The 20298-nt window shown below is 33.4% G+C and overlaps 1 protein-coding gene across 10 annotated transcripts in view; it reads right to left on the reverse strand.

Annotated features, from left to right (window-relative positions):
* Window positions 1-389: 389 nt before the first annotated feature.
* Window positions 390-20298, reverse strand: part of ADGRL3 (adhesion G protein-coupled receptor L3) — a 512753-nt gene continuing 492844 nt past the window's right edge. For 8 of the 10 annotated variants that reach the window (XM_044912942.1, XM_044912937.1, XM_044912940.1 and 5 more), the window contains one exon: window positions 390-1356. In XM_044912942.1, coding sequence (XP_044768877.1) covers window positions 557-1356 — 800 coding nt within the window. In that variant the 3' untranslated portion in view covers window positions 390-556. Of the gene's footprint in view, window positions 1357-3236; window positions 3289-20298 lie in introns of all 10 variants that reach the window. The other 2 variants (XM_044912938.1, XM_044912944.1) reach the window with 2 other exon arrangements.

Consider the following 20298-nt stretch of genomic DNA (forward strand, 5'->3'; position numbering starts at 1 on the left):
CCCTCCATTTCATTATTTTGTTGTTTTATCTTGTATTCCACAGCTATTCCTGCTGCGGTGAATTCAGGTTGTGAGTGACTAAAAACCACTATGTGATGCAGTTTTGCTTTGTTTTTATGTTTGTTTGTACAGCACTCCAATCTAGATGCAGCACTGTTACTAATTTCGAACAACCATTCTGGCCTTTTAAAAATCAGGTCCTTGTTATTATAGTAACAGAGCATCAGAGATGTTAGAACAAACACAACAGAATTCTACAAGGCCACAATGAGCGCCATTCTCTTCATATCTCGTTCATTAACATAATGAAGTCTCCATCTGAGGGGGAAAGACAGGAAAGGAGAGGGCACAGGGGAATTTCAGCAGTTATCTTTCTCCCCCGGGCTGACCTAAAAATGCCAGTTTAAAAAAAAAAAAAAGTCTGAAAGTTTGTGTTTGTCTCTCAAGAACAGCATAAAGATTTAGGAGTACACACATTATTACCCCTGCTTATATCAACTCAGAACAGTCAACCAGCTGTTAGCAGTTCTGTTGGCTTAAATTTCTGTGTCATCTTCTATAGACTAGTGACCAAATGAGCTGGTCCTTTTGAACTGCCCTCTGGAGGGGTCCCATCTTTGTTTGGAGGAACTATAAATCCATCACTGCTACCACGTCCTAGCTGGTAGTAGGTGTGCAGCTGATGGACGTGGTTTCTGGAGCCTAGGTTTGGCATGCTTTTGTAGTAAACATCTTCGGCATCACCACATTTGGCCGGTGGGGGTTCCGTCTGGGTGCTGGTGGTAACGCTCTCTGTGGCAGGCACACCAGCCAGGGCCGGCATGCTGGTGTACAGAGAGTCCCTATGGGGTGACTGGAGATCCTCTGTGTGCTCGTTGGTTAGCAAAGGGAAAAAGCTCTCACTGTGGTCTTGGGGGAGCCGCCTTCTGGTGTAATGGTGTGGCTGGTGGTTCTCCGCGGAGTAGACTCTTGGGGGAAGCAAAGGAGCATCAGATTCCTCATGGATGAGTTCCAGGCCCAAACTCTCCTCATGGTTAAAGGAGGTGGCGTCATCCAGGACAATGGCATCATCTTCACTCCCACTGCCGAGGTTATTCACCAGCTTGTTCATCAGATTCCTGTTCTGTTCACTGGAGCGCTCGTGGTTGTTCAGGTAAGACGGGATATAGTTGGAAGTGAGTTCCTTCAGAATCTTTTTCTCTAGGGCGGTCTCGTTGTGGTTATAGCCACGGTCTATGATTTGCACACAGTTGCTCAGGTATTCACCACTGGCAATGCTGTAACTATTGCCATGGTTACCATTCAGTGGTAGAGTATCCATGACACTTGTATCCCTGGCATTGTTCAGAAGCCCCTCTGAAAAAGATTACAGAACACTATGACATTTACATCCAATTGGCCACAGAACACACACACAAACACAAAAGCAAAAACATCCGACCATGAAGTATGTATAAATTGCTAGCATGTTTAATTAAGTATCAAATGTTTGGAAATAAATAAAAAATACTAGTAAGTCTATATGTACGTATCTGTATATACACTTGGGCAATTGATAGAAACCCTATAAATGGAAAAGTATCTAAAATAAATCTTTAAAATAGTAATTTTTAAAAACCTATGAATTTGCAATTTCCACACAAGCATTGCCTGATATTATCTAAAGCATATTTGGCTATAACTTAGAAAAAAAAAACACAAAATTTTGGTGTAATCATTCGTAGCTTTCAATTTATACACATCAAAGTCAATTCAATAATTCATTACCTTTAATTTTACATGTCTTAACATTAAAATAGGTATAATATTAACATAATTCATGTGTGGTGCTTTGAATATGCTGGTCAAAAGTAAGAGAATCAAGCACTTTCTAAGAATTTGATATAGAATTTCGTAAGATTCAAATTAATTCCTACACACAAAACCACAAAAGGATTATGTTAAATTTGTCAGAGTGATGTACTCATGAAATAATGCTTAGTCAAATAAATGGCACATCAAAATAATTTGCACATAGGAGTTTTCAAAACAAAAATATTTGGATTTACTTTCTAATTTTTTTCCTACATATAAACCCATTAGTGATTGTTTAGGGTCAGTAGATAATAATATTACAAGAGAATGTGTAAAGACACAGGGATCTGATTCCTAAAAACATAGTGTCAGTATTAAAGATTCCATGCCATAATGAGTGATGACTTTGTGTGCATATATTAAACTTTGAGTTTAAAGGAGATTAAACATTTTATTCTGGGAAGAAATAATTGCAGTGAAATAAAATTTAACCACATGCTTCTTCAAGGTTTTTGCATTCTCTTGAATAAACAGAAATCCAAGAATCTATAATAGTTCCAGAATCAGTTAAAATGCAACCACGAAAGAAAACACAAACATTTAACCAATACTCGTAAATAAGAAAGGATATTTCTTTACAGAACAATTAATTGAAGAATTCTATTAAACTTCTCAATACACTGCTAACTTGTGAAAATATAGCATTCATTCTATATCTGTGATGCAGTTACGTTTATCCAAAACTGAACTCATTCATTGCTGGTTTAAATAAAGTCTCCCAAATGTATCAGTTTTTATATGGACTTCTGATGCATACTCTGTACTCAAGTAACAGTTTCCAAAAACAGGAACGCATAAAGGATTCATTAAAAAGCAGCCATCACAGACATAGGGTGAAGCGATTTATTTTCATGTTATAAGATATCTTGTAGACAAATCCACAATGTTAAGAAAAATAAAAGTAAATGCTCTTTAAAGGGCCATATGTGATGGGTGATTGCTGCTGTGGAGGCCGCTATGGTATGCTGGATGGTTATGGTTGAGTGACTGATGCATTGAAACGTGTGTATTACTTCTGTTGTCAATGCATTAGGTACAGGTTGGAAACAGCCATAGTAAAATAAAGTGGGTATGTTGCATGTGACATACATTTGTATGATGGAATGTACTAATAAAAATTAAAAGTTTATGCATTACTTAGCAAAAATAAATGCTTAATTTAAAAACAATTTAACTCACACAAACATTACATGAGACTTAACAACTATGTTGATCATGTGACACAATAAAAGAATCAGACAACAAAAGCGTCTAATCTCTATTAACATAAATTTATATAAGTCGATTCAAAGGCTCTTTAGTTTTTAAATTGTGAGATGAACTGTTTTTAATAACTACATCATCTATATGTGATGCAATAAAAGTGAACTAAAAAAAATTACATTTGATATGCAATGTTTAGCTTTACTCCCATACTTGTCTCTCTGTAGGGCTCTAAACGACAGCATGAAGAAAAGGAAAGAAAAAACAACAAGTAAGCTTACAGCGACAGTAGAAGAAACATGAGTAAAAAGCAAATTGATGATATGCAGAAAAAAGAGTCAAAGGAAATAATTTCCACTGCCCCAAAATTCATGAGTCTGTGTTACATGGTTTATCATAATTAAAAATACTGAAATGTTAGTCAGAAAATAAGAAATCCCCCTTAACACATGCTAATAACATGAGTCTTTAATAAGCATTTGCACAGTTTATAAATGTCAAACAAAAACACATTTATTTTAAAGTTCAGATTATCACACCAACCGAGGAGAGTAAAGATTTGAGTGCCAGCCAGGACGATTCCCACAACTCTATTTCAATATTGCATATTTTTATGTTTATGTATGTCTGAACATACCTGCTTCTAAGGAATGTTATTTAACTTTAAAATTTTTCAGTAAAATTATAAATAAAATCTTTAACTTGTATACAGAGAAAAAAAAAAAACAAACACAGTTGTAGGTTTCCATAACTGTGAGTTTTTTCCTTTATGTATCTTTTCTCTTCATGTAAAAAGGTTATCTTTCCCCCACTGTACCTATACAAATGCTTCTTATCATTTGTGAATAATACTGATCAGAACTGTCATTTCTGGAACTCTTATTCAAAAGCTGTGTAACTATGGAGAAAAAAAAAGGTTAAATCCAACCATTATTCAGTATCAAGACAACGTGAGGGGAAGAAAAATACCACCATCAATATCAGGTTTTCTTCTGGATTGTTGCACAATCATTTGCAATCAAACATTTTTAGAGTCGATCCTTTAAAAAACGATCCTAGCAAAATTATTTTTTATTTATTTCATTTATTTATTTTTTAATTTTTTAATTATTATGTTATGTTAATCACGATACATTACATCATTAGTTTTTGACAAAATTCTTTTTTAAAAAACACTCATATTTTAATCAGGTCATAAAGGACGGCTCTTGCTGATTTTGTTTACAGGAAAGTTAAATCATCACAAAAATAAAAACCAGGAAGCTCACTGGGCTAACTCATTTGAGGAGATTCCAATTGGTCATAAGTTAACCATTGCTTTAGAGAGATGGTTTTTGCCCTTAAAAGTTGATTTGCTTCTCAGAAAAGACCAACAATATTTCAAAATGGAGAGGAAAGTTCTTTTAAAGTTTCCAAATAACTTTAGAAAAATAATTTGAATTGAAGAGCCAAACCAGTATAGTAACAGATGGAAATTGTTTGTAAGCTCATTATGGCTTCTTCCCTAAATGACAGAATTTTAGAACTGGAAAGCCCATGAGAAGATAACTGAAGTTCAACCCCTGCTTTTCAGGGATGAAGAAACTGCAGCCAAGATAGGCTGAGCCTTATCTAACCCCACCCTGCTAATCAGTGGCAGAACTGAGATGAGAAAGAAAATCTAATAGATTTCCTCTGTCCACTACCATCTATGTCCTCTTCACATCTGCCTTAGGCTTTGAAGCCATAACAGAATATTTATATATTATATATATATATATATAACATAACAGAATATTTATATATATATAAGATATATAAATATATAAATAAGAGCTATATATATATTTATATATTTTATAATACAATCTTATATTCTTACCCACTATAATGTATTCCTCATTATATCCTGCCCTAAGGATATGTCTTTCTTTAAGTTGGAGGGGAGAATTAAATTACTTTAAAATGTAAGTTACTTTGTAAAATCATGACATCCTCTCTATTTTCTGTCTTGCTGACAGGTTAATCTATAGCGAGATTTATCTTACAAAAATTGAATTCTTCAGTACTGACAAGAAGATAATCATCCAGAAATACTATGCATGAAGTAAATATTTCCACAGACAGAATCTGAATCCAATATAATAAAAGTATATTACTCATCTTTATTCCTAACTCTGTATGCTTCAGTAACTCTATAAATACATCTTGACATATTTTAAATAAAGGCATGACAAACAAATATGGATACTTTAAATCTGAATATTTTAAATCTAAATGCTTCTTTGCTTGGATGGCATTGGTGCAACTGAATTAGAGAACGCACAGAACAGAACCAAGTGGTAATTCAACATAAACCACTCCAGTACATACCGAGTCACCTATATTTCAAGTAAGATTCCCCCTTGCCAGTAAGAATATTAAGTGTATTCATCTGAAAGCATAAGATTAGTAGCAATATGACAATCACTAAGATTTATTTTTGGTCAGTGGTAAAAAGAATTATTTTAAGCACTACCATAGTTTAACATCTTAAAAAAATCTTAAAACATAAAACAATTAAACAATTTCACTTCTGACTCTGAAAAACATGAATAAGATTATTTACTTTTGTTTTTAAGAAAAGTCAGTAGAACTTATTTAATTTACTGACAAACACAATAAATCCATTCAGAAGAACACTTTGTGAATTTATTGATGATCTTAAGAGCAATATTCAGCAATAAATTTCACAGGAATAAAACTTTATACCTATATGGTATTATTTTAAATTTTCCGTCGAGAGAATTTCACTTTGATAGTGTTTATAGTAGTGTTCCATCCTTAGAAAAATCCCCTAATTTATAATATAGGTAAAAATAAAATAAGACAAGAAGGCAGATATTGAATTAGGGAAAACATATAGATTAATAATTGTTAGTTTTTATTACATAAGACATTAGAAATTATATCTGAATAATCAAAAAAGCTGAACAAAAGGTTATCTAAATTTTTACTAGTTTTATAACAATATTAAATAAGTAAAACATTTTTTACAGTTTTTCTAACAACTCTTCACATAAAGTGAATAATGTAGAATAGATTTAATTTGCAGATATGATACAAATATTCACTTAACATTACTGAAAACTTACTAATATGTCAGCACATTGTAAAATGTTTATAATGATACAATTATCTGTCAGTTTAATGAAAAAAAAACAAGCATCATAAGGTCTGCTAAATTGCTCTGTTAAGCTGCATTTGTTGTGTTGTGAAAGGTACACTTTACTGAGTGCCACAATGAAATAGGGACATTGACAAAGGAGAGACAATTTAGAAGGGGCACCACAAAGAAGGACCCAGAAACTATCTCATATTGATGGCACTGAGGTTGTTTTACTAGGGAAAAGGAGGACGGAAAGGAGCCAGATGAGCGGCTTTCAAAAGTATTTAAAAGGATTGACAGAGCAGAAGAATACTTTGCTCTTCTTTACTCTAGAGGGCAAATCAAAGCATTCTGGCCAGAGGCAAATTTTGGCTCAGTGGAAGGAAAAAAATATATGTAACAAATGGAGCATTTCAACAATTGAATGTATGAAATCCTGAGGTGAGAAGGGTCCCATTAGAGGAGATGGACACAGGCTGACAGCACGTCAGCAATGTGGTGTGAAGAGGATCCGTGAACTCCGGTCCCTTCTTTTGATTCTAAAAGTCTGTGATTCTTAGACAGGCAGGCCTTATGAAACTTGATAAATCTAAAGTTCCCTTAATTACTTCATCCTACTGAGAAACAGTTTGACCATATTCCTGAAGTCACTTCTGTATTACTGACTTCAGTATTTTTGAAATAATTTAAAATGTCCTATGTATCTGGCTAGGTGTCACCTAGGAACCTCAGAAGGTTTTAGACACCCAATGGCAGTGCTGTAACACACACACTTTTAAGGAATGGCCATTCACACCAAGTTTTATGCACTCGTGACACTGATATTTTACCTCTGACTGAGAAGCAAAAGAAAATGCAAAGATTCCCACAGAGAGTAATAGGAATTCTATTCAAAATTGCCTGGGAAAGCTAAATACTGCTAATCTATCACATCCAACTTCAAAGAACCACTTAAGCCTCTTTGTTACAGTGAATTTTCTTTCAAATATAATATTACATAATTGGATCCCTAACTAGGACTTTTCTTTTAGGAAACTTTTATTTGAATAGTTCTTTCCTGTGGTCTCTTCCGTATGATACGAATATTTTTAATCTCTTGTGCTCCAGTACATTTTTTTATTCTTAGAAAAGGTAAAGCCATGTCCAAACAGAGTAGAAGTGGTTTTAAAGAGATTTATACTTATTTGTTTGAGATGCAATTAAATTTGTATATCATTTAAAGCCGGAGGATATTCAGAAGAACCATATCCCAAAGCCTTGTTTTTTGCACCCAGCCACAGTAGAAAAAAAAATCATGATGTTCCTGAGCCAGCTCACATTGGCAATGGCAAGCTAGTGGAGAACCTGACTTGCTATTGTTCAGCTCAGTAGCAAACTGAATGGCTCTTTTCTCCACGGCTTAGTTCAATGTAATTTTCCATGGAGTTGGCCTGAGTGCTTCACCAGTACCAATGCCTTGCGCCTAGAGTGTGCTTCATGGCCTAATAATGTTAAGATTATTTTCTTGGTCTTATAACATTAAGACTCTTGAATCAAGTCTTCTTTTATCTTACTTACCTTAGGCAAATATCTCATTTCTCAAAATAAATACATAGGTATTTAATAGAGAAATCAATCAACAACAAGAAAAGCACTGACACATCACAATACATTTTATAACGTTACAGAGAAACAAACACAGATTGATGAATCAAGCATTTGTTTATCAGAAAGAAGGAATCCATTGGTTACTAAGGAAAACCTAAGGAAAATGGAAAATAAAAGCACCAAGAGGGGTGGAAGGCGAAAGGAGTCTGTGTGTCTGCTTCCAAAAGAAAGAAAAGGCAGGTGGAAGGAAAGAAAAATAGAATGTGGCCATAAAGCTACATAAAATGGGACTCTCACTTGAAAAAATTAAGATAAACTCCAGCACACCTTGTGCGTTGTACATGCTGACAGAAGGGTTGTTACAGACCGCCGGTTCCCCAAGCAATGTATTATAGGGATTGTTAGTACCATGCGGACGAAGCAGAGCATTGCTTATAAGATGATTAGCCATGGCTCCTGGAGCAGCCCCATAGAGAGACAGAGAAAAAAAAAAAAAAAAAGGTCAATCAGGCAAATGTGTTTGAAAAAAAGAAAGGAAACATTTAGAATGACAACAGTTGATACAGCCCTGATTACAGGCAGGCAGCTAATTAGACTCAAAAATATATGCCACTAAAGCACACATGTTTCCAATAATGCACATATCTGAGAGTCACTGGGAAAGAAAATGGTTTACAATGTTGATTAAGCCACATTTAGGGTGTTCTCTTTCCCAAAATATAAGCAAGAATATACTCCCATGCTTGCTAAAAATAAAAAAAAAATTAAAAAAGCAAAATATAGTCTTCCATACAAACAAAACAAAACAAAAGCTGGAAAAAAAAATTAAAACACAGAAAGAAAAGCCAAATAAACAAAACATTCCCTCATTCACCGAAACGATTGTGTTGTTCTCAATGAAAATAAAAAAAGAATAAAAGGCAACATTACGATAAAACACTCATTTGGAGAGCAGTTGTTGACACAACAGAAGAATTTGACATTTCTTAAAATTCTGTGAAAGGAATTCCTTAAATTGAAATAAAATAAAGTATAATCACTCTTATTAGTACACCGTAGTAAGCATACTAATTAGGTGAATTTACAAATCTGATAAAATAATCATATGGATATTATTTTAAAATATTTAAAAAAATATTCACTCCATAATATCCAGCACATATATAATTCCATTTTCCATTTTCCAATTGGTTGTTCAACTTTGGCACAGCAAAGCCACAAAGTAAAATTATTTCATCTCTTTATGAGTAGATGTACTTAGTTATAACATATCATCAGTATGAGTTGCAACCTCCCACCTTCCAAAACTCCTTAACCAAAAAAAGCAAAAGATCAGAGGAACAGTTTGATTAAATATAACTAAGCCATGTATCAAATGGATGCAGAATGCATGTTTATGTTAGATGATAAAGAAAATGTGACTGAGGAAAGGAAAATGCAAATTGTATGGGGATAGTCAGGTTAAACACAAGTATATGGTAACTTCAATATACATATTAGAGAATTAAAATACAATCTACAGACCAGGAGAGGATATTTGCAAACAAATTCAACAAAAGACTACTATCTGGAATATAGAAAGCACTCTTGAAAGTCAACAATAAAACAACAACAACAACAATTTAAAAAAACCCAGGGCGCCTGGGTGGCTCAGTTGGTTAAGCGACTGCCTTCGGCTGGGGTCATGATCCTGGAGTCCCGGGATCGAGTCCTGCATTGGGCTCCCTGCTCAGCGGGGAGTCTGCTTCTCCCTCTCACCCTCCCCCCTCTCATGCTCTCTCTCTCATTCTCTCTCTCAAATAAATAAATAAAAAATCTTAAAAAAATAAAAAAATAATAAAAAAATAAACCCAAAACAGAAAACAAACAAAAACCCAATCCAATTAGAAAATGGACCAAAGACATAGACATTTCATAGCAGAGGATATACAGGTGGAAACAAGCCCATGAAAAGAATTGCTATTAGCTACTGGGAAATACAGATTAAAACAACAGTATGGTATCACTACCCTGATAACATGCTGAAAACTTCAGTGGTGACAACATTAAATGCTGACAAGGGTGAAGAGAAACTGGATCATTCATACTTTGCTGAGGGAATGTAAAATAGTAGAGCTACTCTGGAAAACAGTTTGGCAGTTACTTATAGAACTAAGCATGCTGTTGCCGTACCACCCAGCAATCATACTCTTGGACATTCATCCCAGATGAAATGGAAATTTACGTTCACGTAAAAACCTAGGCATGGATGTTTATGCAGCTTTATTTATAATAGTCCATAATGGGAAACGGCCCAGATATCTTTCAACTGGTGAATGGTTAAACAATCTGTGGCACATCCTTACAATGGAATACTATTCAGCAATAAAAAGGAACAATTATTGATACACATAACAAACTGGATGAATCCCTGGATAATAATAGAGAGTAAAAAAGACAATCTGAAGGTTATGTGCTAAATGATTCCATATATATTTCCATATATATATATATATAATATTCTTGAAATGACAAAATTATAGAAACAGAGAAGACATTAGTGGTTGACAGAGTTAAAGATGCAAGGGGGAGGGAAGTGGATATGGTCATATGATTATAAAGAGGCAACATGAGGCTTCCTTGTGGTTATGGAGCTTCTCTGTGTCTTGACTACAGTGCTATAACACAACACACTCTTGTGATAGAACTGGATTGAACTAAACACACACACACACACACACAAATACAATTAAATATAATTAATATTGAAGACATCTGAACAAGATTGCTAGATATTGGTCAATATCTTGGCAGTGATTTTGTAGTACAGATATACAAGATATTATTGAGGAACACTGGGCACAAGGTGTGCAATCTCTTCATTATTTCATATAACTGTAAGTGGATCTATGTTTATCTCAAAATAATAACTAATCTATAAATGAAACAAAAATGTTATTTGTAGAAAATGTAAAAAAAATGAGAAGAAAAAACTTGGCCATGGTAGTTTTAATATTTTTTTTGAAATCATAGCTCTTTGTGATACAGTAAATTACCAATCAAATAACACATACTTTATCTTGTTTTTTATTTTTTAAAGTAAGCTCTATGCCCAACGGGGGGGGCTTGAATTGATGACCCTGAGATTAAGAGTTGCATGCTCTACTGACTAAGCCAGCCAAGCGCCCCAAATAACATATACTTTAACCTCAAATATGGGTAAGTGAACACCTCTAGAGTTACAGGACAATATAGCTTGTCAGATCTCTAGAGATGGTAGGTTTCAATTCTTACAGGAAATAAGCCACACGTATGTATTCTATACATCCTGTGAAGAACTAGCACAGGACTAGCACAGAATTTTTCACTTATTAAATGAGTATTTGCTGAAATTGTACAACATATACATTCAAATGGTTTTAACACAGTGAGATGGCAGATCTTCAATTTATCATACAATGAGTCAATCAGGCTATTAACTTCCACTGATAAATTAAATATATAGAATACTAGCAAGGAAAACTACAAGGAGCTGGCTATAGTGCCTTTTAAATAAGAAATGGAATATTGTAGGGACGCCTGGGTGGCTCAGTTGGCTAAGCGTCTGCCTTCAGCTCAGGTCATGATCCCAGGGTCCTGGGATGGAGTCCCGCATGGGGCTCCCCGCTCAGCGGGAAAGCCTGCTTCTCCCTCTGCCTCTGTCGCTCTCCCTGCTTGTGCTCTCTGTCTTTTTCTCTCTGACAAATAAATAAAATCTTAAAAAAAAAAGAAATGGAATATTGTAAATCTTAAACATGTGTATCATTAATGTTACACAAATTTAAGACTGTTAGAGACTAGATTGGGTTTGCACAACATTTTTAAAAAGCAAATTACCTGTAAATTGTACCTGATACCTAACATTTATTATTGTAGCTTCTTTCAAGTAAAAAGGAAAGTTAGTCTTCCAACACAAATGATTACTTTCTAAAATTACTCTAAGAATTTCAATAGAAAATGAAATGTGTAACAACTTAAAATGAACCAGGGTAAAAACCTTAAAAATAGAAAATTGCTCAAAATCATTACATTCTTTCACACATCGAATAAGGGTTAGACCTTTATGGCTGGGGCTTACATCTGTATTCTATACATCTTCCTTCATTACTACATATGACTTAATTTGGACCAATTAAAAAACAACAAAGCTGTAAAAATTGCATGCTACTCACCCCCCCTTGCTTCATATGGATTACAAAAGAAAATATTCCTTTGTCATACCTATCTATATATATATTTTTCTATACCAATGTAAAAGAATAAATATACTTGTTAGGTGCTTTAGGATAAAGAAACAGGTGAGTTGGGAAGAACCAAACATAAGCAAAAAGCCGGTGACTCAGTATTTTGTTTTCTGTTTATCATTGTTTATAAAAAATTAAAATATAAGGACAAAAAAATTTAATCATACAAAAATGGAGGTCTGTAGTTGAATTCTAATGAAGCTATCAAAATTGTGACAGATAATCCATCTGGCTATAGCTTTCCTAGCATAAAGTTCTAAACCAGTTCTTGAAAGTATTTTCTAGTTTTTGAATGTACTTGAAGACACTGTTATTAAACTACTAACGTAGGAACACTGAGTTTTTTAATCAATTCGCACTCATGTTGGAAAGGCCAGCAACAATCACAGAAATGCCATGCTGTGACACAGTGTTGACTAAATGCAACAACATTCAGTCCCAGCCACATGGCTTTGGTAGGTGCTTCCTCAAATCTGGGTGCAATCCAGATCAGATACTGATCTATAGCCTAATGAGTGACATGCAGTCACAATTAGAGATCCACCTGCCTTTAAACCTACACCCACACAAACACTTATAAAAATAGTCTAAAACTTTCCAACAAAATACGCTTTTTTCTTTATCATTGGTATTCAGGGCCTTTTTCCTGATAGAAAGTGAATCAGTTATGGATCAGGTTTATGGATTTGTTAGTTTGAAAGAATAAGGGATATGTTTGAGTAACCAGTTATCTGTCATTTGATATCCCTAGAGTAAGAAGGCAATCCTTTTTCCATGGATATTCAAAGCTTGCAAGAAGTCATTTATCCTGCTTCCATTCCAAACAAGTGCAACAAGCCATTATCACATGGTTCCTACAGTCCCCACTCTCATTTCGTCATTTCAGTGGTACCTTTGAAAGGTGGCCCTTACCATGTCAAAAACACTGGCTTTTTGTCAATGCCTAGATCTCTGAACTGAAAACTTGTCTAAAACCTGTCTTCTTGGGTCTTTAGTGTGCAAAGTTACTTTTGTCTTTCTCTATAGCTGCCCTGCATTTCACTTGTCTTTGCTGAAGCCTATTCTGTTTGCTTCTTGCTGTTTCCCCAATTTACTCAGGTGACTTTGAATTCTGATATTATTTTCCAAGGTTCTGTCCATCCTGTCTCTTCCTCTTCCCTCCGACTAACTTCTGATTTGTAAACTTCCCTTCTAATAGCTGTGAAATTGCTGCAGACTTCCAAGAAGATCAGTGGTTACAGACCATCTGTCACTGTTTTTCAGTCGAAAGTTAAGCTTACTGGTTAGTCAGGTTGAAGACACAAATAGGCTGATGTTGCGGGGTGGAGAAGATACTTAAAACACTACGTATGGGAAAAGAATGTTTATGTGCAAATTCCACTAGAATGTAAGCCCTGGGAAAGCAAGGAAGACACTGGGTTTTATGACTGCTCTATACCAAGTGTCTGGAATAGTTCCCGGGGCTTGGTAAATATTTGTTAATTAATGAAAAAAAGGTGAAATCTACGGCATCCTTAATGTATCAGACTAAAGCAAGTCATTTTAGCAATTATGAGCAGTTTTCTAATTTGAGCAAATTTCTTAAGAGTGTCAGTTGTCCAATTCATAATGTGATTTCTTCATTTCCTTCTAACACTGTACCAGATCCTATAATATTGAAACTTTAAAGCAGTTATAAACAGTCATATGATTATTTGGAAAAACAAAATGCTACCTGAATACTAACTGCAGATAATACAGTAAGAGGGGGAAAATAACTCGGCACAGCCTGCTGTGACTTAAAATAAAAAGCTCAAATTGGGGGGACGCCTGGGTGGCTCAGTCGGTTAAGCGTCTGCCTTCGGCTCAGGTCATGATCCCAGGGTCCTGGGATCGAGTCCCGCATCGGGCTGCCTGCTCCACGGGGAGCCTGCTTCTCCCTCTGCCTCTGCCTCTGCCTCTCTCTCTCTCTCTCTCTCTCATGAATTAAAAAAAAAAAGAGTAAAAAAAAAAGCTCAAATTGGGTAAAAGAGCTCAAAGTAAAAAAAATCTCCAAGTGGCTATGTAAGAGTAACTGCTCCTTAATTAATCTGACTCACTAAATCCTGGGTATAGTCTAGTCAAAACTGCTCCTTTGCTGTCACAAACAAGGGTTAGCTCTTTAAGAAAACCATGGAAAAGGAGTTAAATTGAATTTCAATATATGCGAATCATCAACAAGACTGTCAACAGAGAGCCAACCACAAGATCTTTTCTGGCGAAAGCAGGACACAAAGCAAAAAGGATTTTCATATTCCATACTGAAAAACTTCGGGAAGTTTTTCTGACAATTATTTGAAAGTCGGATCCTAAAGCCACTGAAAAGTATTAAATGTAAAATCACAGGCTTTTTAAAAAGAGTCTTTTTCTTTTTTACTTCTTTTCTATCTGAAGATAGAGATAGATATAAAGGTTTTTAAAGAGGGCAATTTGAATGGAATAATAATGAGTACACTCTTTTCCAATGCATAGTTTTACCACAAAACTGTTGTATTTCTTTCCTTATGAAAATAAAATAGATGTTTTGACATGGGGAGGCATTGAATGACAGCACTGTCTAGGCCAGTTCACTGTGCTACGTGTAATTGAGGCCTGGAAATCAAACGTAGAGCTGCAGGCTTTGAAATTGTGAAGTAAAAAAACAGATCTGAAAAAAGATGACAGTTGAATCCCACTTGAATCCATATTATATCATTCAGAAACCTAATTCAAACAATGTCTCTTCTTGACAGGAGGCTACCAAAAGTACATCAAAAAGCTCATAAAAGAACTTGAATTGTCACTCTGCTCGGCCCCTCACACTTTTTTTTTTAAATGTACTTTCCTTCTTATTTGTTCTTATTGGGTAAGCAAAGTTGTCTAGTTATAGACCTTGGTGTTCTAATGAACCAACTGAATACACCATTCTTGAGAGTCACATTCCAACATTACTAATTTTCAAATTGTTGTTATTTATGAATATCTAAGATGGTAAATGTTCTGTTTTATTCCAATAGAACAGTTTTACCTGGATAGGTCTTTCTTCTTTAATATACCGTGTCCTCCTTTCTATTCCCTCATGGTTCTCTCTCCCTTGATTTGACATATTTTGCTTTTATGAAGTCATTTCCAATACATATATTGACTAATGCATATAAATCAGAGTTCTATATAAAGCAGAGTTACTACTGGCTGATGCCTCTCTGCTTCTGTCTTCAGAACTTAATTCTGGCCCATAATGAGACTTCGCTTCATACAAGTAAAAAATAGTTTCACTAAAGATGGCATTTTCCATAGAATTTTAATACTAACTTCAGTGTTAAGCAAGGGATCTTTTGCCAGAAGATAGTATCTAGTGAGTTGTGAGACCCTTAAAATTGAATGTAAAATTGTATGTTTGTGTGGTCAGTTGTGCATGCACACGTGATTGCATTTCTTTCTTGTGAAAGGGTCCCGTGACTTTGATTTTCTTTTCAAAGAGCTAAGAAAACTGGTATAGAGAAAAAAAAAAGATAAGTCTTTTTTCCTTAGTGAGTGAACTATATTATAAACAAGAAAACTGGAAAGAGTGAATCAGAAGTACCCCAAATACGTCTTATGAATATAAGAATCATCTGATGAATTGCAGTATAACATAATGGAGAAAAGTTATAACTCAGAATTTAGAAGTGAGTAAGATTTTAACATTATCTAATCTCTACCATCATTTACTACATAAAGAAACACAGGCCCAGAGACATTTATAACTTATTCAAGGTCACACCTGACTCTGGTAGTTTTATTCAAACACATTTAAATCAGTGATTTTCAAACATTTTTTAGCATCCTCTCCCAAAAATATGTTTCAATAAAATTTTATCAGGAGCCTTATAGGAGTGCATTACTTCTCTCTCGTATGCTTTTCTGTAATGTTCAATTATTTAATTTTTATATTCATGTATTAATTTATATTACATAAACAAACAAAAATGAAAGCTAATCAATAAAAGAGACTTCCAGAACTCTGGAGAACTGATTCAATAGGTATTATCTATTTTAAGTATTTTGTTTCCTATTTTTTTCTTTTTCTGTATAACAATACAGTATCAACATCACACACAATCTACAGAAAGAGTGCAGAAATGATTAAGTTCAATTTTAAAGGGCTGCTTTATAAAACAGGAACAGCCATTTTAATCAAGACCAAGGTGTTTATAATAATGAACAAAACTAAAAGAATCTATATGCTATCCTTAAAAATTATATAAAAATAACTTTAAAAATCACAGAAACCATAATTTTATATTTTGCACTGTTTTTATTCAAATAATTAATGAAATTATAAAGTGTCAAAGAAGAAATATTTTATTGAAAGCCAAGAACCCTTTCATCATTTTTTTCTAAAGTCATAAGTTCAAGAGCTGACATCTTGATTTATCACACTGTGCACTTTTAAGAGCCAACAAGTTTGCTATTAAATTTTAATCAACCTGCCCTATTAAATTTCTTTCAAATGGTTCAGAGATAACTTCAGCTTCTTTTAATAGCAAATTCATTCACTGGGAATCTATTAATATGGACTTCAATGACATGTTTTCTCCAAAGTACAGATTGGGTTATTGTTAGTTCAATATGAAATTAAATATTCTGAATGTAGAGGTGTTGTCTCTGTTTTAATAGATAAGCTCAGAGTTTTAGATATGGGAACCCTAGAAATTACCTTGTCTATCCCCCCTTATTTTGCACTAACTGGCTTTATAGATGTCTTCTTGTTCAGACACATGAGTTTTTCTACAATAAATGCTTAGTAGTCAAATTACTGGGCCACACACTGTCCACATTTCAATTTAGAACATACTGCCAAAATTCTGTCAAATGTATTTTTACCAATTCACACTTTCATGAGCAGTATAAATTTTTCAGATTCTTATTAGCACTTGGTATTGTAAGCTTCATATTTTTGCCAATCTGATGAGATAAAATGATATCTCATATTACTGTTATACTTTGCTTTTCCCTGATCATCATAAAGATGGGGTAATATTTCATGTTTATTAGCCATAAGGGTTCCCTATTTTGTGAATTGCCTGTTACCTTTTGCCTATCTATATTGATTTGTAGACATTCTTTATACAACTTAGGCATAACATTTTGTTTGTTATATGTTGTTTACACCTTCTCCCAATACCTTACTGTTAGAAGTAGTGTTTACATTTTGAGGTAAGAACCTTACCTTTTTCTTATAATTTAGAATCTGTGTTTTGTTTTTAAGAACTCCACCTTTAACCTAAAATCTAATATATATTTATATATATATTTTTAAAGCTCTAAAGTTTTATTTTTTGTATTATATATTCTTATGTATTTTATATTATATCCTATATTACATTATATGTTGTAATTATATATAATAATTTTACATAATTAACTGAAAGCAAAACTGCTTAGAGATCTTTGGTTTTCTGACTGCTCAAGCCAACAGCAGCAAAATTAAAACCCAGAATTCTTGGTGAATCTTTGCTGCAAAATAGTGTAAGAGGTTAATCTACAGTTGAAATGATGAACATATGTTATTCAGACATTCATCTCTAAAACTCATCCTTTGTGACCAAAGGCATATATTTCTGTGTGCTATTAACTTGGGACATGTTGAACACCTTTGGACATTTTTGAATACATTTCATAGTACTAAAAACAAAAAATACTAAGCCTAAAGTTTGCTTAACCACGGCAGAATAGCAGTAAATTACAGTTCTTTTTAGTAAATCAAAGGCATTTATCAAAAGAATATTTATCGTTGTCATTCACACTATAACTACTTAATTCATTTTCTCTACATTGGATTATCTCATAGTGATATCTGTTAATGGTATGTAGTCAATCCCACAGATACATGTATTTATAAATCACACATTGCTTGTGCATTTTCACTTAATAAAATACACCTCAGAAAAAAAGAAGGTAAGCAAAGTATAATAACTACTTAACAATATGAAATGCTTTACCAATGTGAATAAAATATGACTTTTTATATAACACTCTGCCCTACATTGGCATATTTTCCTATACATGCAGAAGGTCTATCCTGGCTAAAACCTGAATATTAAATTTGGAACTGATATTTAAAAAAATATGTCTGAGAAAAATAAATTAAGCAAAGTATCTGTGAATAAAGAGATTCTTGATAACATTCAGAGAAGGCCTATTTTATCATATAATCATAATCAGTTCTGTCCTATTTAGGGACTGAGGCTGTTTCAGGAAACTTACATTGTTTCTACTTTTCTACATCAAGATTAACTATCTTCCTTCAATCTATGTATCCTCTCAAATCTTTCTTAATTCTCCAGTGATTTTCTGGGGCTGTAAATTACATTCTATGAATGTGATGAGTAACTTGTCTTAGTTTTTGAAGCACCTGCATTCCTTATAGTAATAAATTATGTAGAAAGTCTATTATGAAAATCATAGGAGAACCTATCACAGGATGCAGTGTATACTTTTAAATGGCATGCAGTATATAAGGTTGAGCTATATAAAGTGGATGCTTCTGTATGCAATGTAATTCAATAAAGCAGAAATTAATAAATTATTGGTAATGACAATTTAAGTGTATTTTTTCTATTGAGGACTCTTTTGGCTAACCATATATCCCTCTTCCATGATTTAATTTTTCATGTAATTGAATTAATTTCTATTTACTTTCAAAGTAGTAGATACAAATTAATACAATCTATTTCTTTGAAAAAAACAATTTGAACAAGTAATGACATTGTTATTTAACTTTGGATGTACACTACATTTATATCATCACAAGCTTTATGTTTATAATGCAGTAGGAACATTTTTCCAGATGACAGGTACAGTCAGCCTTTGTTTTTAAATTTTAATTATAAGACATTTCATACTTTTTGTTAAAACTGGAATTAGCACATAAAAATAGTAAGTTTAATTTAAACATTATCAGTATTTATTTGAAGTTAACTCAAACAGATTTTCTACTTGTTCAAGGCATTTTTATGTTATCCTGACAGATGACAATATCAAATTCAAAAGTACAAATATCTGGGGAAAGTTTATATCTTTGGCTGGTGCTATACTGAATTATTATAGGCAGAAGATATTTACCTATTTTTAAAAACAATCTTTGCTCTGACTAAAATGTTCATCCTTTTACTGAAACATAAGAAGTTAAAGATAAAAGATTCTGCGAATAAAATACCTTGAGACCTTCCAGGAAAGAAAAGAAGAATGATTATAAAAATCTTCTTGCAACCTAAGTCCTAAAATTGGACAATAATATATAGCAAATCAGCATATTCCATATCAAGTAGTTTTGAAAAGCATTGCCAATCCATCTCTCCAGAAATTCACAGTGTTTTAAAGCTTTTCTTTCCCTAAATGAATAGGATGAATCCACACTAAAGAAGTACACCGAGCACAAAATAAAGTAGAAGGACATGAAGAGTACGTGAAGGAAATTAAGAAATAAAGATGTTAAAATTGTGGTGTTAAGAATATCATATTTCTATGTGAAGTGAGAAAAATATCTTTATTCTAGTCTTAGCAAGCTTCATGAAAAACTGTCATCATAAGAAAAGAGTGAACTTTTTTGTTCTCATGAGTAGGGCTTTGCAGTCAGAAAGATCTTGTTTAGAATCTAGATTTCATCCTTTATTAGCCATTCCACTTGGACAAAAAACCCAGCTTCTTCATGGATATAAAGATAATGGATGAATAATGAATAGTGTACAACAGATAAAATCGTAACTATACCCACTAAAGGAGAAATCCCAAAGCAATCAAAAACTGTAAGAGCCACATTGTGTTCTATTAGAGGAAAGAACACCAGAGATTTCTGAAGAGGAGTATGTATATTTAGTTCTTAAAAAGATATTTTTTTGAAAAATTACATCCTCAGCAACTTATATGAAAGAACAGTAATATTTCAAAAATAAGTGGAATGTTTTAGAGTGCTATATTTAGAAATTATCAAGGTAACTCACTGTAGCTTGTTTGATTTATAATAAGGAGATAAGAGATACTGCTAACTATATATAAGGCGGTAAGATAATAAACTATAATAATGATGAATCTACATAGAGAATTCTCTTTGTGAAGCTATCTCTAAAAGCTATAACAATAATAATAATAATAGTAAAGTACAAACCATATTTACTATTGTGTAGTTGGCTGTAAGAGGTTGGATGATTTAAAGGATTCATACCAAAGAGACAAAGTTAAAAGCAAAGCATAAGAAGGATTCACTGGGCAAGCATTTAAAAGTTT

This window comes from Neomonachus schauinslandi, chromosome 2 (genome assembly GCF_002201575.2).
Source record: "Neomonachus schauinslandi chromosome 2, ASM220157v2, whole genome shotgun sequence".
In the NCBI taxonomy this organism is placed as follows: Eukaryota; Metazoa; Chordata; class Mammalia; order Carnivora; family Phocidae; genus Neomonachus; species Neomonachus schauinslandi.